A 27,879-nucleotide genomic window follows, 5' to 3' on the forward strand; every position below is an offset into this window, starting at 1 on the left:
AAAGACGGTCTCTGTGAGCTGATGAAGCTAATTTTTTTTTTTTTTCTGTTGTTGTTTTCCCATCAGAGCGTCAGTGATTCTGCGCGGTGCCGTTTCCCATGACGTCACTTGACGTTCCCCGCGAGAGACCAGGAAGTGGGTCGTGCGCTGCTGTTGTTTGTGGTCGTTGCTCGCTAGTAGTCGTCTCTTGTCGTCTCCTTTTTTTTGTTTTCGACTTGACACAGGGGGGGCCGAAATGGCAACGTTTATTTCAGTCCCGTTAAAGAAGTCCTCTGAGGTGGATCTGGTGAAACCGCTGTCGAAATTTGTCACGGCCACTTACTCGGCGGGCGAGGAGCAGGGGGAGTACGTCCGCGCCGTGGAGGAGTTGAACAAGCTCCGGAAAAACGCGCTGGGGAGGCCGCTGGACAAACACGAGAGCTCGCTGGAAATCCTCCTCAGGTAGATACACCCTCACCGCTGTATAACACGCACACCACGACGAGCTAACTTACCTGCCGCCGACTTCCTCACCTGTGGCGCGGAGCTTTGCCCAGTCATCGCCGCACCCAGATGTGTGTATGTCGGTGTGTTAGCTCCGAGTGGCTAACGGGGGAGCTAAAGTTAGTTGGAGCTAACGATGCTAGGAGGCATTTCTCACCAAAACAACTGACTCATTTGTTATTTATGCCAACTTTCCCCTGTCAGCAGAGCACAGCCCGGACTTGTTACCTCGTCTGATTGGACTGTCACAGACGCAGAAGCAGAAATTAGCCATGTGGGGCGAAACTAGTTAATGGTATTAGTTAGCTGTGAACGGACTTAAGGAAAACTGGTTTTACTGAGCATTACAATGAGTCTTAACTTCATTATGTCATCCCCAGCATGAGTGGGTGCTTTGACCTGAGTGTAAATCTACAGCTGTTGTGAAGAAGACATCTATGTGTTTGCTCTCAGACATGTTTAAACTTTTATTTTAGCCATGTAGCTAGCTACACAGTATCGGTGAGAAAACCCAGCTCTCCTGTCAGGTGTCAGTCAGCTGGAGGTGGAGCCCAGGCCGGGACTTCATCCTCCACCACCAGACACAACAATGTGGCACGGTTTATATCCCCAGGGAGAGATTAATATGACTACATAGTACATAACTCTTTATATAATTATATATCTATATATAGATGTATAGAAACCACATAACTCTATATAATTAGATAAATATAGATCTCCACAGAGGCAGGGAGACACATGTCACACATATATGGCCTATATACATATGAACTCAGCCAGTGGATATTTTTTTAAACTTAATTTAGCTGCTCTTGAATTGTAAAACACATACAAAATATACAGAACAAAGAGAGTCACAGTGTGAACTGTTTTGCATGGGGTTACTGTGATGGACATGGGTTTTATTTGACTGTTACAAACTTCCTCTATGTCCCATGGTCAACATAGAGGAAGCTGGCTGCCTCACTGTTACAGAATAGATGAACATGCAGACTCGTATCTCTTTCATCTTTAATGGAGGCGGTGTTATTACTGCTAACCTGGTCCGTCCTTATATTATCAATATTAGTCCATTCCTGTGTCACATATAGAAGCAGACTTTGTACTTTGTCACCTCAGTCTTTGTTCATTATGACACATGAGTTATTCAGAGCATGGGGATTGTCTGCATTATGCAAGTTGCCAGGAATGCACTTGCAGGTCGCTGGTCCTCCACTCTCCGCAGTGAGTTATTTTTTTGGCTCGAGTCGAGTGACAAATAGAGTTGCGTTGTATTTGCCAAGATTAGGCTCCATGTCAGCACAAGGGTCTGAGGGTGAAGCACTGACAGGCGGCGGCGGCGAAGTGCAGTGAAAAATGGACCAGTGCAAGACATTGACTCCTCCAAGACACCTGAGGATCTGTGATGCTCTTCTGAAACAAACTACCTGTGATGTGATAAGACGGTGATTGATTGTTTCAGTTTAAGTTTGGGATGCATTGATCCTTTGCATCGTCTTGGTGTTGGCCTCAGTTTGCATCACTGATTTCTGTCAGTGTTTTTGTAAGATGTTAGAGACTAGACATTGACATGAAATCTTTAACAAAAGACCTGTACTGCAAGAAAAGAGGATTTTTCACAGCATCTGAAAGTTTCCCCCAACTGAACCTTTAACCTAACTCTACCTACCTAACCTAAATGTGTAGAGGTTTCGGAGGGTGTTGTATTTAACGTGTAGATCTTGGGGGACGGTCAGCGCCTGGTTTCAGGTCATTAGAGAGACACAGTAGGAGTTAATGTGTCTGTGCAAAGTTTGGCCTCCATTGCTGAGTGTTAGCATTGTGGCTCCTTGGCTCGGTGCACATGTCGTCTGTTAGCAACGTGCCAGGTAGCCAGGGCAACGGGGCCTATCCTTTTCACAGGCCAGCAGATATACAACCATTGTGTCACCGTGGTGACCATTGTTTTGTTTGGGACGTTTTCTTTTTCTCTTCAGTCAACTAGAAGGGCACACCCCGGCTCGGCTTTCCTCTGTGCACATGTGTGTGTCCTTGTCTGATTGAGAAATAAGGATGAAATGTTCTAAATATAAACCCACAAATTGTGTTTATGTTTATACCTGCACATCCTTCTTTCTTTGAAATAAAGCAGGTAAAACAGGGTGGATGAGCTTGAGCGAGGAGATTCCCGAACTTGCCTCTGGACATGTTGTCATTTCTAATAATAGACTGTTCACACAGTCGATCGCAGGCAGGGACAGTGATAAGATGAATAGGTGAGGAGCAGTCATGGACTCTGCATCTCAGTGTGTGTGTGTGTGTGTGTGTGTGTGTGTGTGTGTGTGCACTGCAGTGTGCTTGTCTATCTGATGTTTTTTCCTGACTCATTGTCAAGTGTCTCTGAAATGGCAGCGCTTCCTCAAATCACAAAGCTGCAGTTATGTCATAATAAGCATTACCCCCTAACCTAGTTTCCCAATGATTACTCACTGTACAGTCCCATATTTCTCTCTTTATTTTTTTTAGGCTTTTTTTTTAGCTTGACTTCATACAGACAGACACGTGAATTGTGCAAAACAAATGTACAAGTATTTTAGAGTTTAGACATAATAAACATTGTTCTAATCTTGTCATTTCTTTCTCTCCACAGATACTATGACCAGCTCTGTGCTGTCGAGCCCAAGTTTCCCTTCTCTGAAAACCAGGTAATTGCTTTTGCAGCAAACATGATTGTGGGTTGGACGTACGTACAGTAGTTCCCAGACAGGAGAAGTTTCTCACAAAGCCTCTCTCTGTTTCCGCAGCTCTGCTTAACTTTCACATGGAAGGATGCCTTTGATAAAGGATCGCTGTTTGGGGGCTCAGTCAAGCTCGGTAGGTGCAGTTGCCTCTTATCAAGTGCATTTGTGTCCGTGGAAGAATATCTGTACAGGTTCATATCTGTCATATTTTCTCTGAATCAGTTTGTTTCTCTCATACACACACACAACACAAAATAGACCTGTATTACTTTGCATCCAGGACACAGCCAGGACAAGGTGTGGTAAAAAGTTTAAAGAAGAATGTGTTGGAGAGAAAGAAATGACACAGGCATGTGTGTTTCAGGGTCGAAGGCTAAGAGGTCCTCAGCACAATTAAAAAATAAATAAATAAAAGGATTTAAAAATGTATGTTTATGTGTCGAGCCGCAATGACAGTGGAAAAAAAATCCCCTGGTTCTTAAATTTGCCCTTTTGTTGCAGTCCACACTTCACACTTATTCTGTTCACGCTTGAATCTTTTGTCCTCTGTGGTGAATTGTGGGAGCTCATGACTGTGGGATTCTTTCCACTTTACTCTGGGCGAGAAAATGTAGAATGAAGCAGTAGAAATGTTGGCCTCAGAAAACGCCAGCCCCACACAGACAGCTGTGTCCAACACAAAGACAGAAGTTGACAGCAGACAAGAGATCTAAGCGACATGAAAGTTGCATGTCACTCTGCCCCCTGTGTCTTTTTTAGAGCTGTGCAAAGAAGCCACGACGGATCTTAGTGGCTCAAAATCTGTGGAATATATATTTGCAAGTGCGTGATGAAAGTTCATTCAAGTTTAATAACCACAGTGTTTCTGTGTCGCAGCTTTGGCCAGTCTGGGCTACGAGAAGACGTGCGTGTTGTTCAACGCAGCAGCTCTGGCCAGTCAGATCGCCTCCGAGCAGAACCTGGACAATGATGAGGGACTGAAGGCAGCGGCCAAATACTATCAGGTGGGTGTACCACACACGGTTGTGTAGTAATGTGTGTAACATGACAGCAGTGAAAATCGCTAGATGAAGTAACAGGGTTACACTGCTTGTTCAAATATGTTGAGATGAGTGAGATGACTGATGTACAGTAATGACAACTGCAGCTGCACTCCTCGTTTTTATTTTTATTTACTGTACAGGTCCAAACATTGTGTTAATTGTATTTCTTTATTCCCTGAATATTTGTCAGAAGAAGTTACTCCAGGGCTTCTCAATGTTTAGGAATATGGTGTAACACCTTGATAATGTAAGGCAAGGAAAATGCATCATCATTTACTTTATGTTCATATGGGTTTATACTTTCAAAAGTGAATGTCACGTAATTTTGACATGTTTTATAAATCAAAATAAACTCCATGCCTGTGAACCAGCGTGAGCATTTAATCTATTTATCTGAGATGTGGAAGCAGTGCCCTTTTGTGAAACATGAAGCTGCCACCATCACTGATCTGTGCGTGTGTGTGAGCAGTGGTAGGAAATTGTTTTTGTGTAATGGGTTGCGAGCATGTAAAGAAAGCCTCGGGAGAAAGGAGTTGTTATTGAGACACTGTGTCTGGTGAACACCGACATGTTGCAGATTGTACGTGCTGGGTGTGACGGAGCTCAAACGTGATGATTCAGTAGACGATGGGGGTCAGTTATCCCATTATCTGAATATTAGTCGTGGCCTTAATGTCTCATTTGTTCTTTGCCTCTTCCCCTCGTCTCCCTCTCTCCAGCTGGCCAGCGGCGCATTCGGTCACATTAAGGACACAGTGCTGTCGGCGCTGAACAGGGAGCCCACCATGGACATCTCCCCTGAGACCGTCGGCACCCTGAGCCTCATCATGCTGGCCCAGGCCCAGGAGGTCTTCTTCCTCAAAGCTACTGCAGGTACCAGAAGACAAAACACGACAGTTGTCTTCTCCTACCACTGCAGGGATGTTAATGGGTTGATACTCATCAACATCCTTCCCATTCTTATGAACCGAATATTTCATCAAATTTGGTACATACATTCACTTGGACTCAGGGATGAGTTGGAGTTGGTGGCTGAAGGTCAAAGGACAAACTTTGACCTTGTAATACATGTCTTAATCTCTTTTCATATCAAGAGTCCGGACTACAACTTCACTGCATTGTGGAGAAATGCAACCACGAGGCAGTGACTCTCAATCAGTCCCAGTTCTTAGTTTTAAAAAGTGCATCACACACAAAGGACCACTAATTAGACGTTTCCTCAGTAATGTGTCTGAAAAGTTTCAGTGTTTAGGGACACTGGTGTCAAACATGCACCACAAGTCTTGCTGATGTAAAGGAAGAGGAGTAGTTGTACTTTAAATAAATAGCATCATTAATAACACAGTCATGATTTTTTATTTTTTGCCTGAGAGTAGTTTCTAGCAGTGGCAGCAGACAGTGATCCGGGCCGCACACGGCCTCCGTCCCAGTTCTGTCCCGGGAGTTGCTTACCAGAGTTTTTAAGCACAGTACTTTTGAAAGTGACATCATAAAATAAGCTCTCTTTTTATAGAAGGAAAGATAGAAAAAAGTAAATGTTTTTGCTGAGAGGGAGGGATGACTTTGTTGTAAATGAGTTTTTTACTCTTTGTAGGATGTAGAAGCAAGACGAGACGTGTAAACACTGGTTTTAAATGGATTAGATGCACAAGACGCTGGTGTGAAACCACGTGGAGAATCTCTGCTGTTATGTAACGTCTAAGCAAACCACAGATGGGTTGATTGGTTGATGTACAGTTTGTGAGACCACAGCTTGTCATCTGTGCTGCTGTGCTGTGTTTTGATATGTGCTCCTTCAACCAATAGATAAGATGAAAGACGCTGTCATCGCAAAGCTGGCCAATCAGGCAGCAGATTTCTACGGGGACGCCTTCAAGCAATGCCAGTACAAAGACAACCTTCCCAAGGTATGTGTAGGACACACACAGTCACACACAGTCACACACTAACCTAGAAACTCAGGTGTAATAAAAAACAAGTAACACACTCACAGTCAGCCATGAGTTCATTGTGGTGGAGATCAACACAGAACTTGGACTCTGCATGGTTCTGCATCTGTATGGTGTGTGTGTGTGTGTGTGTGTGTGTGTATTTGTTTTGTGTGTCTGAGTGTGTGTGGAAAAAAAAAAAAAAAACGATCTGAAGAGTGGCTCTCAGGTTGTGGGACTGTCCAGTTTGTAATCTCTCTCTGTTCTCATTGGTCCATTTCCATCCTGTTTTCAGTCTGATTGGTTGGTTACTACTGAATCGCAGTTTGACCTGTTTTCATCCTGATTGATTTTCTCAACATCAGATCATCTAACACCTACATGCGCGCACGCACACACAGTCACACAGCAATACTAATATTATCAGTTACCATTTAATCAAGGAAAAAAAAACTGAATAAATCACACACTTGTGCATAAATTAATAAAAACAAACTCATAACTGCATTTACAAATGATTGTTAACCAAGTTTAATATAACTCTTGAGTCAGTTGCAGCTTGTGATGCAACAGTGAGAACAGCTTATTGCCCAGACTTCACTAAAGTCATTATGTTTTAATGATGCAACCTGAGCTGTATGAACATAACAGGCGATAGCGACCTCATCCTTGTTGTAAATCCACTTTATATGAATCATGTCACTCTCCACGGTGACAACAGCTCCACTCACTTTAGTTTGTAGATGTTTGTAAAGGTGTTTGGAACAAAGACGACATTTTTTGTGTTTACATGGGAAACCATGTTTAGAGACATTGATCCAAATCTGACAAGTAGCATCTCTGTTCTCCCTGAATACCTGAAATCAAACACACACACACACGCAGCTGTGGGTGGTTTGCTGAGGGTAAAGCAGCTTTTGCTGAAAGGTTAAACACTCATGGCCTGTTCTGTTTTCTCTCTCGTCTTCCTTTCTTTCTGCATCCCCTCGTGGTGGTGGTGTTGGCATTGGGTGTGCGTGCGCTTGTGTGTGCGCGTACGCATGTGTGCGTGCGCATCTGTGTTGTGTCTCGCACTCCTCCTCTGACCGCTTGTGCCTGTTTGTGATTGGCTTTTGTGATGTCATTCGTTATTTGACTTTGCTGGTGTGCATTTGCCATTTTTGTGGTTTGCCTTGCCATTGTGTGTGTGTATGTGTGTGTGGTGTGAATATATGTTTGTGTGCCTGTGTGTTGCTCTGTGGTTGCCTCTCCCTGGTCAGTATTTTTATTTTCAGGAAGTGCTGCCGGTGCTGGCAGCCAAGCACTGCATCATGCAGGCCAACGCCGAGCTGCACCAGAGCATCCTGGCCAAGCAGAAGAAGCGTTTTGGAGAGGAGATCGCTCGCCTGCAGGTACACGCCTTTTGCATAACTTAATTGTTTTGTCGCAGTCTCAGATACACTCAGAGAATAATGTGTTTTATTTTCAAGTAATGGCCTCTCATAATTTGGATGAATTCTTATCTATAAACCAAATTCAATCTAAAGTAAACATAAAAATCACTCATCAAGTAAATTTTGTACTCAATTTTCCTCCAGCATGCAGCAGAGCTGGTGAAGACGGTGGCCTCTCGTTACGATGAGTACGTGAGCGTGAAAGATCTGACTGAGAAGATCAACCGAGCCCTCACCGCAGCCAAGAAAGACAACGACTTTATCTACCACGACCGTGTCCCTGAAGTCAAGGACCTGGAGCACATCGGCAAGGCAGCGCTGGTCAAGGCCACGGCCATCACTCCCCCACTCAGCCAGAAATTCTCAGGTACAACACATCACACAGCTTCCCATCGTTGAGACAGACCGACACACCCAGAGACATAAAACTAAGTATCAGCAGCATCATGATGGGACAGATAACATCATAAGTTTTGAAGAAATTGTTTGATTATGTTAATGGTTGTCTTCGCTACCTGTTAACATACGAGGTGTTCGCCATGTTAGTTCCAGTCTTTCCACAAAACTGCCAACTGTAGATGTGTGTTCACCACACTGATCTTAAATTGGTCTTAATTTGTTTTATATTAAAGTTGTGCTTCACACTTCCCAGACGTAACATGTAGAAAAGTGACATATGAAAGTGTCTCAAACCGTCTGTCTCAAAAACTTTTGTGCACACTGCAGGTGTGTTACTCAGGGTCCAAACAAGTGCAAAGTTTGAGGTTGATTGGTTGAGCAGTTTTTTAAAATGCAGGCAAACATGTTTGATATCTGTGATAACTAGTTTTAACTTAGTTTCAGCCAGCATTTACCAGACAATGCAAATAAAAGCAACTGTCTCATTATTTTTACATAATCAAAGTATAATGTCAGGGTGAGTGAGTGATAATTCCCGTGATTCACTGTGGGTTTTGGTGAAAAAATGCAGTTTTTCCTCCATTAATATTGGGAGAAAAAACCTTTTTTATTTTAACTTAACTCCATTCAAAGTTACGCTCTAAAAACGTCAACTAATCCTGTAGATACTTGGTAACTTCATCAACAAAACACTGGCTTCTGTTTCTCCAATCGATCATTATTTCCTCTTCAGACTTGTTTGAGAAGATGGTTCCCATGGCGGTGCAGCAGTCCATGAGCATTTACGGCCAGAGAAAGGCTGAGACGATCAACAGACTGGTGGGGTCCATGAGGGAGGCCACCAACCTCTGCAACGGGTCTGTTATCCTTTTACTCTATAGAAGTAACTCTGCCTGGGCTCATGCATGTCAGTGTGCACTAATGTTTGTGTAATTGTCTCCCAAAGAGCACGTCTGTGAGTGCCTCTGTCTGGCATGGATTGATTTATTAAATATTCATAACATAATGGTGCGCCGGGTACCATTAAAATGTTGTAGTACTCAGAATGTTTTGTAGTAACAACCGAGCCCTGTTTTCACACTGTTTGAAAATACTAATGATATAATTTCATTGAATTAATACTTTTATGAAGTCAAACGAGTTACATTGCCTAATATGCAATAATGTAACAGGCGATGAATCAAGTTGAATGTTGCAAAATCATTTTTTTGATCTGAAATTGTGACCTGGTGATAGGACGGGTGTTCGTGTGTGTGTAGTTTACCTGATCTCCCTGTGCCTTCGTTGGTGTTTAACGATGCCCACAGGTGTGTGTGTGTATGTGTGTGTCTACATGTTGGCCCTGTGATAGACTGGAGACCTGTTCTCTGTGTAGCTGGTGACAGCTTTTGAGAAACCGTAATAACAATTGATTATGTGTAACTGTCCATCAGAGTGTTGGCGTCCCTGAACCTGCCGGCCGCTCTGGAGGATCTGTCAGGAGACTCTATCCCACAATCCATTGCTGAGAAGGCCAGAAACATTGTGCAGCAGGGAGGACTGCAGAGCATCGAGCAGCTGATCAAAGATCTGCCCGAGCTTCTGACTCGCAACAGAGAGATCCTGGATGAGGTTGGTGTCGGGAACACGCAGAGACGCACTGAATCACACACATGTGACGACAACACATGGCGGCGATCTAACCTCTCACCTCGTTACAAATCGCACTCTGAAGTCGTTTTAAAAAGTAAAGGCGGCACAATTAGAAGTAGCTCCACTTTACAAGCTTGTTTTTCACATGGCTTTGGTTCCGTGACAAAGCAGCATATGAATGTAATGCTGCTGAACAGCTGACTTGGACATCCTAGATGTTGGGAGTTTTCTACCACCACGACCAGAAGAACACATGAAGACTAAAAACTCATAATCGTTCCTAATGGCTGAAATCCCAGATCAGGATCATCACTGAAAATCTAATCCACTGATCTTCGGGCCAAGGACTGTTTGTCCACCGACGTCAGCCAACCCATTTTTTAGACATCTCACTGACAAACAAATAAACAGATGGGAGGTAAAACATAAAACATAAAACACAATCTGCTTCCAAGTTTGCTGGCAGAGTGGAAAAGTCCTGATTTCCCCCAAAAAGTCGGCAGCTCTGTTGTATACAGACAAAGAGCAATAACTCCAAATGAGAACAAAAAAAAACAGAAAAGTACATATCCGCTGGCCAAGAAACAGACTGTATATTGTTTATTTATTAGTTTTAAACGCAAACTGTGTGATTTTAACTTTTTTGGAAAGACGTAAGCAGTTGTTTAGCAAGAAAAAATACCAAACATTTGCAGGTTTAAGGTTCTTAAATATGAGGCTTTTGTTCCGCCATCTTTCCTTCAATACTTTTGGCTTGTTAACTTTGTTGTCTTACATTTGGTTGACAAAACAATTGAGTCATATATGAGAGCAAATAATCAATAATGAACAAAGCTGTTAGCTGCAGCTCGACATGAATGTGTCTCCTGTATTGTTGCCAGAAGACTGCTGAGTAACTACACAGTGAGTTCCAGCGAAGTCGGTGCATACACGACCCAAAGTGATGAGTAATGAAGGCCTGGTCATCAGATCATTTAATGTGTGTGTGTTAGTGGGAGTGTAAATATTTCCTGTCTGCACTCAGTAAGTTTGTGTTTTTTTTTGTCCATCAGTCTCTGAAGATGCTGGACGATGAAGAGACAACGGACAACGAGCTGAGAACCAAGTTCAACCAGCGCTGGAACAGGACCCCCTCTGGAGACCTGTACAAGCCCCTTCGCGCAGGTACACACACACACACTTCTACACATTTCCTGTTTGTTTCCACTCCCTGTTGACCACGGTCCTCATCTGTCCTTCGCTCTCGTCCTCTCTAACCTTCCCTCTTCTCTCCTCCTTTTTTTACCCAGAGGGAACTAACTTCCGCAACATCTTGGACAAGGCTGTGCAGGCCGACCAGGTGGTGAGAGACCGCTACAGCACCCACTGTGACATGATCGCCCTGCTGTGTAAATCCGAGGACGAGCTCAACGCCGCCATCCCCTCCGCCAACCCGACCAAAACCCTGCAGGGCAGCGAGGTCCGTCCGCCCAGTATTTTCATCTTCATATCTTTGCTTGAGCAGCCGGTTAATGTGACGCTACACTTGTTTTTTTTCGCTGTCTGCCGCCTCATCCCAGGATATTTCGTGTCGCCACATAAACACACACACAGTAGAAACCGGCGGTACACAGCCACCCGGCGGACACTCTGTACTTTATGGCTCTTTCCCCCCCTCCCCACAGTAGCTCCATTTTTCATTTTGTTTGCTGACTTTGCATTGTGTTTCACTGGGGAACTTTAAAGAACGAAGCAAGCAGAACTGGGGAAAGAGTGAAGAAGTGCATGTCTCAAGAAACGCTGCATCCATGCTAAAGTGAAAAAAAAAAAAAAAAAAGTGGGGGTGAGGGGCTCTACAGACCGCAGGCGTCGTGTGCTGAGAGAGATGGATGGAAAAGTGACGATTTGTTCGTTCCAGGTCGTGAACGTGCTGCGCTCCCAGCTCGCCCAGCTGGACGAGGTGAAGAGGGAGAGGGAGACGCTGGAGGGAGAGATCAAGGCCGTGACCTTCGACATGTCCGCCACCTTCCTGACGGCGCTCGCCCAGGACGGAGGCATCAACGAGGAGCAGCTGTCGCTCTCCCAGCTCGACCAGTTGTACGGCACCTACAACCAGAGGGTACAGGCCAGCCTCCGCACACAGGAGGAGCTGCTGGGACAAGTGCAGGTACACACACACACACACACACACACACACACACACACACACACACACCAGGTGGCACAGGTGTAAAGCTTCACCTGTACCAAACAGAAAAACGTGCATGCAGGCAGTTCTCACAGCAGGTGCGGATAAAATCCAAAGAGTGATTGAAACCCTCTGAGTTTATAGCTCGCTGCACATAAATCTACTCAGTTTCCACGAAGTTTCAGAGGTTAATCTCTCGGCAGTCTGTGATCTCTGTTTTCAACCTGTGATCGCCTTCCAGACGTCCCATCAGGAGTTCAGCAGTCTGAAGCAGTCCAACACGGAGACCAACCAGAGGGAGGAGGTCCTGAAGAAGCTGGCTTCGGCCCACGACAGCTACGTCGAGATCAGCAGCAACCTGCGCGAAGGCACCAAGGTACACTACGCACTCAGCACAACACACGGCGCAGCGATGCATGTCTCGACGTAAATGTTACGTTGGTTCCCGAACCAGGTGAGATTTATTTTTGTGCCTCTTTTCATTTCTCCTCGATCAGTTCTACAACGACTTGACAGAAATCCTGCTGAAGTTCCAGAACAAATGCAGCGACATCGTTTTCGCTCGCAAGACGGAGCGGGATGAACTCCTGAAGTACGTACTGTCTGTTATTGGTTTGTGTGGCGGTCACGTGACGAGCTGGTTAATGTTTGACCTCTTCCCTCAGGGAGCTGCAGCAGAGCATCGCCAGAGAGCCCAGCGCTCCGAACTTCAACGTCCCGGCCTATCAGAGCACCCCTGCCCCCGGCCCGACCCCTGCACCCAGGACTGTGTTTGTAAGCGGCGGCTCGCGGAGCCAAACACTGAATACCTGCAGACTTTATAAAAAGCAGATGGCTACATATCAATCTGTCGTCCTCCTCTCTTCCTCAGCAACCTCAACAGGCGCAGCAGCAGCCCGCCGCCGCGAAGCCCCAGCCCCCCGCCAGGCCCCCTCCTCCCGCCTTCAGCCCTCAGGCAGCGTCCACGACTCCCACCAGCGCGCCGCCCACCGGCCCTCCAACCAGCAACCCCCCACCTGTGGCCCCACCCACCCAGGCTCAAGGACCTCCTTACCCCACCTACCAAGGCTACCCAGGGTGAGCTTTCTGCCGCAGCGTCTGGGGTTCAGAGCACGTTTGATGTGTATGAGTGGAGTATTTATACTGATGTGAGGACGGAGAGAACAGTGGGATTGTTTCCTGATGGCCACTCTCCTTTTTTTAGTCTTATTTTCAGCTGCCAAAACACCTGCGATCCTCAAACTCCTCACTCTCACTTTAAGAGGAAAAACACATTTCCTCTTAAAGGGTTTGACCTTATCTTTACCATATATGAAATCAGGTCTTACAGTCGACACATAGCTGAGTCATTTTGACCAATTCTCTTCAAAAATGTTAGTTTTGTTCCTTATATATATATATATATATATATATATACACCAACTCATTTATTGTTGGTTTGTCTTTGCCAATTTCTTTCAAAAACAGCTTCCAGGACCCCATTAATGTTGTTTTTTTAATGAAGTAATAGGTTGAAATGACATTACTAATCACACCATGTCAGTTTCATGTGAGTATTTCTGTTCATCATCTGAATAGTTCGCTGGCTCATCTCCTGTGTTTCTCTCTCTGTCGTGTCTGTGCAGGTATTTCCAGGTGCCTATGGGCTACAACCCCTACCCTTACGGCCAGTACAACATGCCCAACATGCCCAACATGCCCTACATGCCCTACCAGGGCACCCCAGGACAGGGAGGATACCCAGCAGCCCCTCCTGCCGGACAGCCCTACCCTGGATACCCCCAGCAACCACCACAGCAGCAGCCCTACTACCCTCAGCAATAACTCTCCTCTCCATCCCCTCATTTCCTCCTCTCACACGTTAACACCAAATAAAAGAAAACTACCCCCAGCAATAACACTTTATCTCCCCAGCTCCCTTTCTTCTCATCTTTTGTGTTTTTTTTTCTCACTATCAGCAGCTGTAGAAACCCAAGTGAATGGCATCTCTGAGCTGCTTTGCACTTCTCCCTGAAACCCATTATTACTTTGCTATTCTTTACTTCATCTTTCACCGAGGTTTTCTATTTCTATCTCACCCTCACCTTTTTTTTTATTTTTTATTTTTTATTCCATCTCATGTTCCCTGGCTCTGACGGCACTTTTCCTGAACTATCTCCACTTTCATCAAAGCACTAACCCTCTCCTCTTGCCTCCAAGATTATTTTTTATGTACCCATTTTCTAATGGCTTTGTTAACAGTTTAATTTAAACCGTAACTGGTTTTCATCAATAACTGACTCAATGTCTGGGCTGGACTGCTGTACATCACTCATGGAGGCACACAGTGTCCCAGGATGGCGCTCCATCTCCTGGGTTGGGAGTGTGTGTGTGTATATGTGTGTGTGTGTTGGGTGGGTGGGTGGACGGACGGACAGACGGGTGGTCATTACCAGTAACGTCACTGATGGGAGAGCGCAGCCACATCCTCACTCCCCCTCACCCACTCAGCGCCCAGTGCTTCTATATCAACTATATTCCTATTTTTGTAATGAATACTGACACCTCGCTGATGTATAAACCTATAAAAAACGAATGGCCTGTAGGTTTTCTATTATAGACGATGAATTTTGAGGGTCCTGCTCTCTTTAGCTCTTTTCTCTCTCATCTAGGGATTGTGGGTATATTTCTGTGTTACAATCAGAGGCTGTAAAAGTGGCAGAAATGGTTCTATTATATAAATATATGTATAAATAAGACTCTGTATGTGGTTAACTGAGACACTCTGTGCACTGCACTCTCATGCTCTTTGTGTTTATTTTTATTCCTCAGCTCTAATGTGATTAAAAACAACAACTGCCAGCCAGAATTTTGTCTGTCTTTAAATACAGGATGTCATGTTTGTGTTTGTGTTTGTGTTTGTGCTTGTGCGTATGTGTGTTTTCCTGTTGCTATCAAACTGTGGAGCTTTGTAAAGCAGCCAGAAGAGGGCAGTCCTGCAGCTCACAGTGGGAGCAGCAGCCTGAGCAGCAGCACTTCACCTGCCATTGTTGCTCCTCTCAGCCAATCAGGGGACGGAGTCGTCCCCATCCGACTAATCGGACGCCTTTTGACCTCCCGAGCATCGGGGGCAGATCCCATTTAGATGACATGCAAATTACGTTCCAGCGAGGTTGTGATCTCATCCAATCATATTTCCCCGCAGGTGATTTCTCCACAGACAGATTTCATCCCCAGATATTTATTCAGTGTCAGGAGACGCTAATGATTTCACATTTCTCCTCCCTGTGTGTGTGTGTGTGTGTGTGTGTGTGTGTGTGTGTGTGTGTGTGTGTGTGTGTGTGTGTGTGTGTGTGTGTGTGTGTGTGTGTGTGTGTGTGTGTGTGTGTGTGTGTGTGTGTGTGTGTGTGTGTGTGTGTGTGTGTGTGTGTGTGTGAGTGTGTGTGTGGCAGGAAGGCAGATGGCAGCGCAGTGTGATGTCTGGAAGGATGCATGGAGATGTTGGCAGAGAGCTGCTGGTCCCCTGCCTGCATCCATCACTCCACCTCTCTCCATTTTCCTCTCTCCGTCTAATCTGTCTTCTCGAGTTCCTATCAGCCCAACTCTTTAAGAAAGAAATCCACCATATTTCACTTCATTTTCCCTAAGCACTCTCCCAGTTTTTTTTGTTTTTGTTTTTTTTTCTTCCTCTCACACTCTCTTCATCATATTTTCCTTTGCTCCTAAGCTGTTTTTTCCTTCTATACCACCTGTCTTTTTATATCCTCAGCTGTTCTCTCCTCCATTTTTCTCCTCTCCCCCTGGCTCATCTGTTTTTGCTTACCATTCATCTGTCCTTGCCGTCCAAGCCGCAAATCGTTGGCAGTGAGTTGTCTTCACTGGTCAGTATCTCTTGGCTCATACATGTCTCATAACATCACGTCAGTCTCCTCCAGTGTGTGTGTGTGTGTGTGTGTGTGTGTGTGTGTGTGTGTGTGTGTGTGTGTGTGTGTGTGTGTGTGTGATAGAAAGTGAAACTCACAAGGAAGGATAGGATACACACTTTTAATCAGATCTAACAGCTCACATCTCCTACTGGAAGCGACACAACACATACACACCCTCACACTGCCATGTTTCTCCCTCTCTCTCTCCCCCTCTCTTATCTATATACAGCATGCCGTTGCTGCCAAAGCCAATTGTAGCTCTAGATGTGTTTATCAAAGGTGTCTGTACGTCTCAGGCGCTTAATTTTAACAAGACGTTCTCCACCGGAGGAGTGTCATATTTTAATTGGTCTGAAACAGAATAAAGGCAGCGAACAGAGCACTGCAGTGACAGGTATTAATTACCTTCTGCCTAATGGCTCCCAAACTCAGCACTCAGCCACATTGGTGCTCACACTATTCTTACTCCCCCTCTCTTTTCTCTTATCGCCTGCCTCTCCTCCTCACCATGTGTTGGTCCGCAATAGAGGAGAGTCTAAGGTTTTCTTTCCCTATGAAGTTTGTAATTACACAGAGATTCTTAATTGGGGAAACATATTTTGTAATGCATATTTCCTCGTTCGCCAGGGCCTGTGTGGGAGGATTGAGGAGTAGCTCAGCTAATTTGGGGAAGAAAAATAACTGACTATGTGTGTGTGAAAACTGGTTTTGCAAGCGGGCTAGTAAGTCTTAAGCTGTCAGCTATAATAAGGATAAATGGCTGAAATGGCAAACTAAAAGGAACTAATGGGTATTTATTGAAAAGTAACAGCTAAAAGGCTGAAAAAAGCTGTTTGTCAGGTGAAGGGAACAGATAAATGGATAAAACCAGAGGACTGGATGAGCAGTTGACGTTTGTTGAAAGTAATGGATCAACTGTGAAAGCAGAGGGCAGGTAATGGATGATGCAGTTGAGTTGAAATTGTTTATTGAAAATTAATAATAAATTGTGTAAAAAAAAAAAAGCTAAAAGTCATGAATAAAATGGTGAAATAGATGAGCTTAGATAAAGAGAAAGGTCCATGCTTCTGATCTGATAGTGTTAAATATCATCCTGCTTGACTTCAGCTGAAATGAAATTAGAAAGATGACGAGTGGTGTCGGTGAGGGGGTTACTGGAGTTCACCAAGGTACAACAGGCAAACAAAGTGCAGCTTTGGTATGAACTGTTTTTAGTGATTTCTCACAAGAATGGTGTAACTGGGGGGGGGGGGGGGTGAATGCAACTGTGATCCCTGCGCTCTGGCTGTCATTCTGCTTTCGTCTTCCTTTCATAAAGTGCAGCGCGAAAGTGGAAATGTGAGAATCTTTAAAAAGCAGAGAATGACATAGCTGCTGAAATCTCATTTACGGTGTTAATTTGATCAGTCTATCAGCTTACAAGTTGCCAGTATCAGTGCATGTGCGTTGGCTGATAATTTTTGCCTCAGTGAAACAGCTCTGTGGCCCTGGTGTGTGTGCGATTTTTATTTTTTTATTTATTTTTTTTCCATAGAAGCGAGATGCCTGAAATAGCTCTGATTGACAGGTATAGAGACACAGTTACTATAACAACTACCTCCTGGCTCTCATGAGCACTTCTCTCTCTCTCTCTCTCTCTCTCTCTCTTCCTCTCCGCCCCCACCTCACCTCTTCTCTTTTCATTTTCTTTTACCAGCTCTCCTTTTTACCCCCGTCTCTCTCTCACCCCCTCACTATGTGCATGTGTGGGTGTAGAGGGAATAGATTATGAAAAAGAACTCGACTGCAATATTCCTTCACACGGAGATGTTTGTGTTGCAAGATAGAGAGGCCTGGCACCAGCTATTGGATCTAACCTGTGTGGGTGAGGGTAGGCAAGAGTGGGAAGATGAAACATGCTTATACAACACGGGCAAATAAGCCTTTTATATTCTTTTCGTGTTTCCTTTTTGGTGCCTGTTCCTCTGTCAGGTTGAGCTGCTCTGCTTGTATAATCAAGTCAGTCCACTGTGCAGTGTTCCTGCATGCGTGCATGTGTCTTTGCATGCGTGCACGCTCCTGTGTCAGCGAGCGGCACTGTGAGGCCACCCGATATGATGGGTGAATTTCAAGCGCGATAGAATCTAGTGGGACTGACACCAGAGAGCACAGAGCAGGAGAGAGGTGTGTGTGTGTGTGTGTATGTGTGGTTGTGTGTGTGTGTGTGTGTGTGTGTGTGTATGTGTGTGCTGCTGGGAAGAAGACGGACGTCATTGCTGCCACCTGCTTTACTGGGACAAAGGCCAGACACATACACACACACTTGCATATACAGACAGCCAAACAGAGGTCAAAGCAATCTCTTAACATAGCATTAATGATATGATTTACTTAACCTTCTTACACTGAAGCTCTCCTAGCCCCCTCCGATTCCCCTCCCATTCCCTCCTGTCAGAGCCCCCCCCCCCACTTCCCCCTCTCCCCTCCCCCCTTGTCCCTGCTTCTCCTTTCATCTCCCCGTCTCTGAATCATCACACAGGGTGAGAGGTCTGAGGAAAACAAGCTGCCAGAGTTGGACATGCCATAACAATGCAGCACCTGTCAGTGTGTGCGTCTATGTGTGTGTGTGTGTGTACCTGTGTGTGAGTACATGTGCATGCAGCTGTCTTGGTGTCTGTCATCAGACGAAAGCAGAACATTTCTAAGTCTTACTGTAAATGCAAAGACGCATAGACTATCCATATCTGTGTATGTGTGTGTGTAGATATATATATCCACACACATACATACATAATATATAATTCAAAGCTGCTTTATTTGCACGAAAAGTTTCAAAAACAATGTTTCCAAAGTATATAAATATGATTCGGTTGAGAATGACAAGAAAAAAAAAATCAATACAAAATCTAGATTATATATATTGACAGTATAATAATACATGCATATATGCGAGTGCCTCGGGTTATTCACCATTTATGTATCAATAATGGGCGACAGCGCCCTCATCCATGGGGCACACTGGTTGGTTTTAGTATGTAATGATGTGAGTCATAAGTTTCAACCTTCACACTTAGATCTCAACACAATTCAAACACCTGTGGGAGATTATGGAGCGATGTGTCAGACAGCGCTGCATAATCCACCACCACTATCACCAAATGAGGGAGCATCTTCATAGGGAGAGTTGAGTCCAGAGACCTGCAGCCTCAATACCACAGACACACACTGGTCCAACACCTCACTTATACACTCTGGTGTTTTGTTTTTTTCCCTTTAATTTATCATCTGTCTGTCTGTGTGTCTGTATGTGTATGTGTATGTGTGTGTTTGTGTTCATGTGTGCTCTTCAGTCATTGTGGCTTCCTCCAGAAGTTACTCTGCCGCTTTATTGACTGGTTGTTTTTGCTTTTTTGGCAGGAAATGAGCTGGTTGGTTTCAGCACCTGTGTGACCCCGGTCACAGAGATCCTTTAATGATCCGAACTCGGCTGCCTGGGTCTTGTTCTGCATCCAGCTCCTCGCTCGGTGGCTCAGACCTGATCAATGGCACGCCCGTCAGTCGCTCAGAAGACAGATACTCCTCCTGCATGTGTGAGTGAGTGTGTGTGTGTGTGTGTGTGAGTGTGTGTGTGTGTGTGTGTGTGTGTGTGTGTGTGTGTGTGTGTCTCAGATCAAATAATGAGAGCACCTGTAGAGGTCTCTACTCCCTTGAAGTTGACAATCTAAACCGAGTGAGCTGTGCATCAGGTTGCATGTCTAAGTGATTTATTTGTGGTCTTTTTGATGATGCGAATCGACCGGTGCAGCTCTAACCTGTATTTTTCATGTGAGGTTGTGCTGATGCCGTCGTCTTGTTGGTGATTTCAGGACAATTCGGCGCCGTTCACACAGCAAAGGGTGATAATTCAGAATTAATTAGGCTACAATACACAGGGGAAGGCGCAGCCCATAATAAGACATTTAAAACAGGATGGGATCTGGTATCCAAGTGCAGGGTATCCATAGAGACTGTTGCTATGGCGGAGAGAAATCTCACCTCATTAGGAACAAATATAAATAGCCTTGCGACTCAGCTTATGGTCATGATGCCCACGGCAGAGCGAACAAGCTCAGAGGCTTCCAGGTCAATGATACAGGATGAGAGCAAAGATGCGCAGAAAGAGGGAGTGATAAATGGAGGAAGTGATTAAGACAATTGGACGGAAGAAAGAAAGAAAGAAAGAAAGGAAAGGAAAGAGGGAGGAAATTAGGATTTGCAGGGAAGGAAGGAAAAAATTGAGTTTCTTAGATGGGATGTAAACAAGAAGAAGATGATGTGTGAGGGGAAAAAGAGATGGAGGATGGAAAATGGAGACAAAAGAACGTTTGTGCTTTCAAATGTCAACCAGTTTGTTTTTATACGCAAACTACACTTGTATGAAGGAGCTGCGGAGCCTGAAGCTCACACTCAATACCCGTGCACAGCTTCAGTAATAAATGGTGAAATTAAACCAGTGACTTAATGTAAGTCTTCGTGAGCGAGATTAAGACACAACCCCAAAACAGAAGTGGTGGAGAAAACATGACTAAAATAGCATAATGAGATGGTGTGAATGACTTGTGAAAATAAGGCTCATTTCTTTCTTTCTTTCTTTTTCTTTTTCTTTTTTTCTTCATCTCCAAGAACTGACTTTTGCAGAGCCGGCGTTTTCTTTTCCCGACAACATGTATAACGAGTGAGGAAGAGAGAGAGCAAGAAGAGAGAGAGAGGAGAGTGAGGAGTTGTGGGAGGAAAGATGGGAGTGGGGGCTGCGAGGGAGGTTGACAGCCAAGTGGAGAGGAGACAGATGGGAGGAAAGAGAAAACTGGAGACATCCAGCGCTGATTGCATCAACAGGTCTGAGCCCCCTCCAGGTATGCTGCAGTGCACCACAGTATTACTACAGTATTGACTCATCCCATTGTTGACCAGCCGGAGGTCCTGAACAGACTCTACCTGTCTCACCTCCTCTCTGCTTCCTGTGTCTCACTTTCTCTTTCGCTTCCTCTATAACCATCCATCTCTCTGCACTGTGTGTGTGTGTGTGTGTGTGTGTGTGTGTGTGTGTGTGTGTGTGTGTGTGTGTGTGTGTGTGTGTGTGTGTGTGACAGTGCCATCTGATTATGAGTGTTTCTTTGACGTTTAGTCATCAGCGCTCAGTGACAGATGAAAATCTGGTTGGTGACATAAGACAAAGAGTCTGTGTGCACTGTACTTTGTGTCTTACTTCCTGTTTAAACTTATTCCTTACAGCAGGAATATAACAGGATCTCCTCATTATCACTTAGCAGGTGTAATTACAGCATGACACCGGACCACAACAGCAACTTCCTCAGTCTCCCCCTTTTCCCACAATAATTGCCTTTAAGCTGCTGAAATGTGGCCCTTTGAATGTGAGATTATATTAAATCTTATAACGAAATCAGTCAGAGATCCATTTGCATCGTGAATGCCCTCACATTAGTGGCCGCTGTGCAGCCTTTGCGAATTTCAGGCAAACTGATGGGTCAATTAAGGCAGCGAAAGCCGAGAGACTCCCTCCTCTCGATGCAAATAAACCTTAAAAGCTTGTCGTGGCTTTCTGTTCTTCAAAGCTAAATGGTTTCTCTGCCTTTGTTGTGAACAGTGTGTTTTCAACTCGGGAACAAAGGTGTCTGCGACTGAAAGATGAAAACTGCGACAACTGATGAAGATGGTACAGAGTTCAGACGCACATTTGTGTGGGCTGTCTAATTGAGGAGATTGTTTGATGCTTCTCCCTCTGCGTTTCTCTCTCTGAAGACCTGTCAAATTCGCAATCAGCGAAAAACAACATGCATGGAAGGATTTGAGGAGCAGGAGAGAGAGAGAGAGAGAAGAGAGTGGAGATGGAAAAGACGGCGTTTAGGAAGAAAAGGAGGGAGTTTACGCCCACCGCCTAAAGAGATGAGAAGACAGGCAGAGGAGGGGAGAATGTGTGGAGGAAGGAGTGTGTTAGTGCCAGAGCTCATCAGCCTGTCAAACATCCGTTATAGACCACAAACCCACACAGCCATTGCACTGCTGAGGTCTATCACTTGACAGGTGCACTTGCTTCACCTTCACACACGGTTCTCACACACTGTGATACAGGTTATACGTATGTGTGTGTGTGTAGGTGTGTAGATGGACACATTTACACACACTGAATCTGACTCTTGTCCACAGAGCACAAGCCCTTCTTGGATTATTTCCATGCAGCAGAAGGTGATCCACAGTGAGTCACTCTCATTGATCAGAAAATAAAGCCGGTCAGGTGGATTCTTCATCCTGACGCTTCCTTCGCTCCCCGCTCCCCCTGAGCCGCTAACTGTTTTAGCTCTGCGCTGCAGGAACAATCTGAGTGCGCACTCTCAGCCCAACCCACGTTTGAACCCATATTATTCCTCACTGTGCTCATAGTTTTGTAATTCTGACTGCTGACGCACTGCATCTAAATTCATCATCCACTTTCCCTGGGGAGTTACATCAGGGCTTCATATACTTTTTTTGTTTGTTTTGTTTTTGTTTACCTCAGGTAGCCCCAGAAATAGTTGGGTTTACACTGCAGGACATTGCATAAAGGTGTGACCACAGGAGCATCATCAAGTCAGGTTAATGTTTTCTGTTTATATTCTGGGTGAGACATAAAACAGTGAGTAATTGAAATAGTCGGTCCTTGTGAAATCAGTAAATTGCACCTCTGAGACGTCCTCGATGAGGCCCGCTCTGTTCTCCACACTCTACATTTAGGATCTGTGCTCCTTGACTTCACACAATCCCTCTCTACTCTCTGCAGATTTATTAACAATTTCACACAACGTCCTCAAATACATTTGCAAGCAAATTCTTCATTTGTGATGCAAAACAGCAGTGACATCTGCCTGCATCCTACCAATCAGAATAGTGATATCTGTGTTACTAATGTAAACCCTGTTGTGATGCAGAACTGCGACTCTGGGTAGATCACACACTATTTTAAGATGAAACCTGTTAGTAGATTCTTTTACAGTTTTTACACCATATGTTATGGGTTCTCGTAGGAACATTGAGTCAGAGAGAAGTTTACAGACACAAACACTTAGTTACAACCCGGTTTGATTGCTGTGATATATTTTTCAATTAGCATTCCAAAATCCATGTTATGTAATGCAGACATGAGTAATAATGATGCTGAAGGTATTCAAGTGTGTTCATTGATCACAGATATTTAACAGCACATAGATTAGACTGATTTATATAGAGCTTTATTGCACTCTACAGACTTCAGTTTAACAGAGATAGTAGACTTATGTAAAGATAATCAAATGTACAGGACAAACGAATGTGGCAGTGGTAGCTATAGGAGATGCATCTGTGTTCAAAATGCAATACCACAATAAACTAAATATGCAATGATTTCAGAAATAATACATAAGTAATGGATGTATAATATGCAGTAAATGGTAGCCTGTATGCAGCTGAAATGATCCTGGTTATGTGGACAGTTTGCAGGCTTTGAATTAGGAAGCCTCCACTCAAGGATGTTTACCTCATTTGGACGGAGAAGCCTGGTTGCCTGTTGCAACACATCACTAAAACCATTATTCTTATCCTGAGCTGTAGTTCGCATGAAAACAAAATCATAAAAATTATGTATTCCTAATTAGAATTAATGTAGCCTAAAAGAAAGGCTGCGCTGCTGCATCTCACTGAGGTTAGGAAGCAAAGGAGGAGGTCTATTTGTCTGTTTCTTGTCTGTGGCTGTCTAGTCACCCGGCCACATGCTCCATCATAGTTTAAATATTCATAGCCCACCCTCTGAATATTTATGAGGCCCTTATTAATATTTATGAGCTTCACTTGTTGAGGTGTCACTCGATCTCTTGTACACACATGCACACATAGACGTTTACGCACACTGATGATCAAAGAGATAGCTATGTCTGCATGGGCAGATTCATGAGTGATGGTGTAAGTTACTCTGGAGCTGTGATGTAAGGGTAAATAAAAACCAAGGCCTCGCATTAGTAACCAAACAACATCCGTGAAGCTCACACATAAACTATCGACAAGGTAGCAGAGAAATGATTTGACATTCTGAGAAATATCTGGCTTATTTTATATGAGCTCGATCAGAAGAGTGATGCCTCATTTACGCTGTAATCTATATAGCTAGCTGCTGGTTAGCCTAGCATTAAGACTGAGAACAGTTGACCTAGCTTTGTCCAAAGACAGAAAATGTGTGGTGCTTGTCTGCATCATTACGTTTTACTTAAGTTATCAGTACAAACACAAAAGTGTAAAAACAACAATGTAGTCCACCATTTACAGGGGCAAGACACCTAGTAGAGATTCAAGACAGTTAGCCTATGAAAAAACTTCACTTTATGTGGGAATTAAACAAATTAGACATAATGTAGATCAATTATTGATTATATGATATATGATGAAGGACTAAAATGGTGGACTTTGTGGCCTTTGGGCAAAGTCTCTGTAAAGATAAGCTAACTGCTACTGTAGCTTAAGATTCATACAGACATGAATATTATTATCATATTGTTATAAAGTATTCTTATTAATAATAACTCTCTAACAGAAAGTGTGTAGGCTATCCAAAATGCCAAAACATTGTTATGGGTATTTTCTTTTAAGTCAATTATGAACTTACTATTATAGCTACTATAAGTTTGTCCATCAGTGTAAAACTGTAGTTTCAAGGGCAGAGTTGTAGATAAATATTTGATAATATATGGACTTACTTTATGTATCTAGCAGAGGAGATGGTGAGTTTACCCTCCACTGCCTCCCTGAGACACAGGCCACTCTAATCTCACTTCTAGTAAGGTCGTTAAACAGACATCCCTGGACCTCAGTGAGGCTCTGGAACTGATGTAACAGTTCGACACAGACAGATACACACACACACACACACACACACACACACACACACACACACACACACACAGACATACACACACGCACAGTCAGCTGTGCACTTTCTAATGAGGTGTGTTTATATAACAAGCCACAACAGTGGCGGTATTTCTGTGCACGCGTAACGGGAAACGAGCGCCACTGAGTCTCTGTCCTGCGTGCACACATGCCAGCCATACTGCCGGAACCAGCAGAGAGCAGGTGTGTGTGTGTATGTGTGTGTGTGAGAGGGAGAGAGAGAGAGAGCTAGTTTCTATCACTGGCCATGTTTCAGGACAAATTCTAGATTATATCCACACCAGTTGTCTGTACATGACTTGTTTAGGTGGGCAGGTGCAGTGGGATTGATTTCACTGCATTTGAGTGTGACATTGATTTGTGCCTTGTTAATAAGTGTCAATACAACATGTGAAACTTGGGTAGAAGTGTGTGAAGGGGAAGGAGGGGGAGTAGTGATGCACACACATCGCAATGTCTGCTAGCTTTTCGATGACGCATGTCCTGAGGCCTGTGCTCAGTCATCTCTGTAGCTTGTGGTTATAACACTGAGTCTGCATGATGTTTTTGCCCCCATCGGTTATATATGTACTGTTCTGCACCCAGTATGAGCTGTGAAACAGCGTCAAAAAAGCTAAAAAGATATAACCACATTTCATTTTGACTGTAATTAATACTCACCATATTTTGACTGTGTTTTAGCATCAATAATGTTTGTGACCTTGTAGTATTTATTTTCATTTGTGGGTGGTTATTGTAAGTTTCATTCAAATGGAATACAAGTAGTATCTGAAATGAAAGTGACATTTGCTGTTTCTATAATCAAGAGTGACATAAAATTAAAAATCTAAACAGAGTCCTCGAGCCCTAGGGTTAAGGTTTAATGTCTCTGGGTAACAGATGAGAGGCTGGCAGATCTTACCAAACTCTAAAAGTCAACGTCACTTTAATTTTTAGAAGAACTTTCAGCTTCCCAGGTGAACCGTGTTGGTTAATTCACCGAGACAGAGTTTGACCTTTTCATGCAGTGCATAAGGAGGATATTCTTAGTAGCCATTAAGCAATAGAGGAGAATCGGCTGTTGTCATTTACAGTGTAGAATCTCAGCTCTGGGATTTCCAAAACTATTAAAAACGGCGGCCTGGTGCGTTAGAGCTATCAACTAAAAAAAAGTTCAGACAAGTCATTTTCTATCTTGGGACAAAGGGTGAAGCTGTTAAGTAGGTTTGCCTCCTCCAGGCTACATTTATCACATATCAGAGAGATCTCAGGTTGGACTACATCTTGTGTAATTTTGCCTTTGAATAATGGAGTCTGTGAATGACTTTGAACTGAATGAGATGAGAATTAATGACACAAGAATGAATCTCCTCAAGAACTGAGACTCTTATCTCCTCTCAGATCAGTGTTTCCTGCTCCACTCTCCCATCTGGTCCTGATTGCTTTCATAAGAGGGATCGTTGAACCTAGAAATAAGGCAGTGTCTCGGCAGGACTTGTTTATAAGCTATTACATGTTAAAAACAGAAGGTGAAGCCCTTTTTAAAGTGAACTGTGTGGGTGTACACGTAGTTCCTGGTGCGCAGTAACCTGAAGATGTTATTCATAGAAAGTCCACATTTCTCCTCCAGCTAAACAAGAATCAGAAGTTGCAGATGAAGGTTACTAATAATACATAGTCCCATATCCTTCAAATGTGAGACACCATTGACAAATAGAGGTGTCACAAATGTTGGATTTCCATTTCCTGGGTAACAATTTATAACAAATTGGTAACAATAAAAATGTCCCTCACTCAGACCAAACCTTCATTTACTGTCAGATTATCAATCCTTGCATGGAAACATTGGTAGCATTCGTTAGTTTTTATAGTAAACAATATAGAATCTCAATACCAAGAAAATACAGGACAAAACTGAGGCAAAGTACCAGAACCAAACTACTAATCCTGAATAGAATTAAGACTGGGCGACCAAATGGGCAAAGTTGCAACTTCCCCTGGGATCCCTGTGTCAAAATTAATCCGTTTTTTTCAATTTTCAATTTATATGTTCCCTACTTCCAAATTGAAGTGTTCAATCAAATTACCACAGAGTAAATCTGGGAGTAAGATGTATATTACACCACAAGAGAAAGCATTATATGCATTGCATGGGGAGAAATAGGAGGTTAATAGGGGCCCAGTATCTCATTCCTGCCCCAGGACCGTGGCTGGTTGATGCGGCAGTGCCCCAATTGATGTATTTGTAGTGGATAGCTGCAATCAGTTCTGCAGGCGTCGCAAAACTTGGACATATGACCTCAGTAACTCTAAAATGGACCTGGCTGCGATATGGATTTAAAGCTTGGTAACATTCAACAAGATGTCATCCTTGTAACGAGACACCTTAATATTTGGGTTTGTTGTGTTGTAACCATAGAAAGACAAGAGTGTATGACTCAGATCCAGAGGGAGTCTATGGTAGGTCCAATCAGAGATAGTGATAAAGAAATTAAATACCTGGCAGCGCACAGAAGGCTCTTAAAAACAAAACAAAAAACATTTTGAACAGTATTACTGATCAATACACTTATACTTTCAATTAAAATACATTTTAGAGGGAAATACTGTATTTCACAGTTGATCATCAAAACATCCCACAGTGTATTAAGCTGTAAAAAAAAAAGAAAAAAAAAGAGCTCCATCCTCCCTCCACCTCTGATGGCCACCGCAAACAGACATGGGACATATCATGACATATATTGCTATTCATCATGCAAATAACTCAACCCTGACACAGCCTTTTCTCACTAGATGATACCTCTCCCAACTCTTGTCTGAACAGTGTTTGTGATTTAAATGTAACATTGAACGATATAAAGTAGTGCTTTGGCAGTGCAGTTAATTATTAATTAAATCCATATTCTGTATACAGAATGTTTAATTGCTGCCTGTTGGACATAAAGTATACAGGCTACTGAATCATAAGAGCCAAGAGTTACTGCCTGAATGATATGACATCCACTGTTTTTTTAAACAGTTCTTCATCCTCAGGAGTAATTTTAGGTTTCAAGGTAGCAGATGGAGGATGGCAGCTCTCACACTAATCTGCAAACTGTTCTGTTAATAGAAATTTATGTTTTCCAATTTAAGGGTGTTTGTTTAGTCACTGTGACTTAATTTGGCCAGTTTTCTTTATTATTTCAGTACAATAGCAGCACTGAATGAAGTATTCCTTCAAAAATTAGCAATACTACAATAATAAAAAAAAATCTCCATA

The 27,879-nt window shown here is 43.7% G+C and overlaps 1 protein-coding gene across 2 annotated transcripts; it reads left to right on the top strand.

Annotated features, from left to right (window-relative positions):
• The first annotated feature begins 110 nt into the window (after positions 1-110).
• pdcd6ip (programmed cell death 6 interacting protein) lies at positions 111-14,656 on the top strand. 2 transcript variants are annotated; one of them, XM_085791779.1, is made up of 18 exons: positions 111-441; positions 3,116-3,170; positions 3,270-3,339; positions 4,083-4,210; positions 4,969-5,122; positions 6,056-6,156; positions 7,437-7,568; positions 7,755-7,977; positions 8,743-8,866; positions 9,443-9,620; positions 10,694-10,805; positions 10,931-11,100; positions 11,539-11,787; positions 12,050-12,184; positions 12,306-12,400; positions 12,474-12,582; positions 12,680-12,885; positions 13,434-14,656. In XM_085791779.1, exons 1-18 carry the CDS (start codon positions 236-238, stop codon positions 13,630-13,632), a joined length of 2,646 nt encoding a protein of 881 aa, XP_085647905.1. In that variant the 5' UTR covers positions 111-235; the 3' UTR covers positions 13,633-14,656. The 2 variants fall into 2 exon arrangements, with proteins under 2 accessions (XP_085647905.1, XP_085647906.1); XM_085791780.1 differs by having other exon boundaries at positions 7,452-7,568.
• The last annotated feature ends 13,223 nt before the right edge of the window (positions 14,657-27,879 follow it).

Source organism: Trachurus japonicus, chromosome 11 (assembly GCF_045865225.1).
Source record: "Trachurus japonicus isolate A0001 chromosome 11, Traja_1.0".
In the NCBI taxonomy this organism is placed as follows: domain Eukaryota; kingdom Metazoa; phylum Chordata; class Actinopteri; order Carangiformes; family Carangidae; genus Trachurus; species Trachurus japonicus.

What these genes read in the sequence shown, in the direction of transcription:
- pdcd6ip (XM_085791779.1), top strand. Translation starts at nt 236, where the DNA reads ATGGCAACGTTTATTTCAGTCCCGTTAAAGAAGTCCTCTGAGGTGGAT. An exon ending in TTCCCTTCTCTGAAAACCAG is followed by an intron (nt 3,171 to 3,269) that starts GTAATTGCTTTT and finishes CTGTTTCCGCAG; the next exon opens with CTCTGCTTAACTTTCACATG. An exon ending in ACAAAGACAACCTTCCCAAG is followed by an intron (nt 6,157 to 7,436) that starts GTATGTGTAGGA and finishes CTCCCTGGTCAG; the next exon opens with TATTTTTATTTTCAGGAAGT.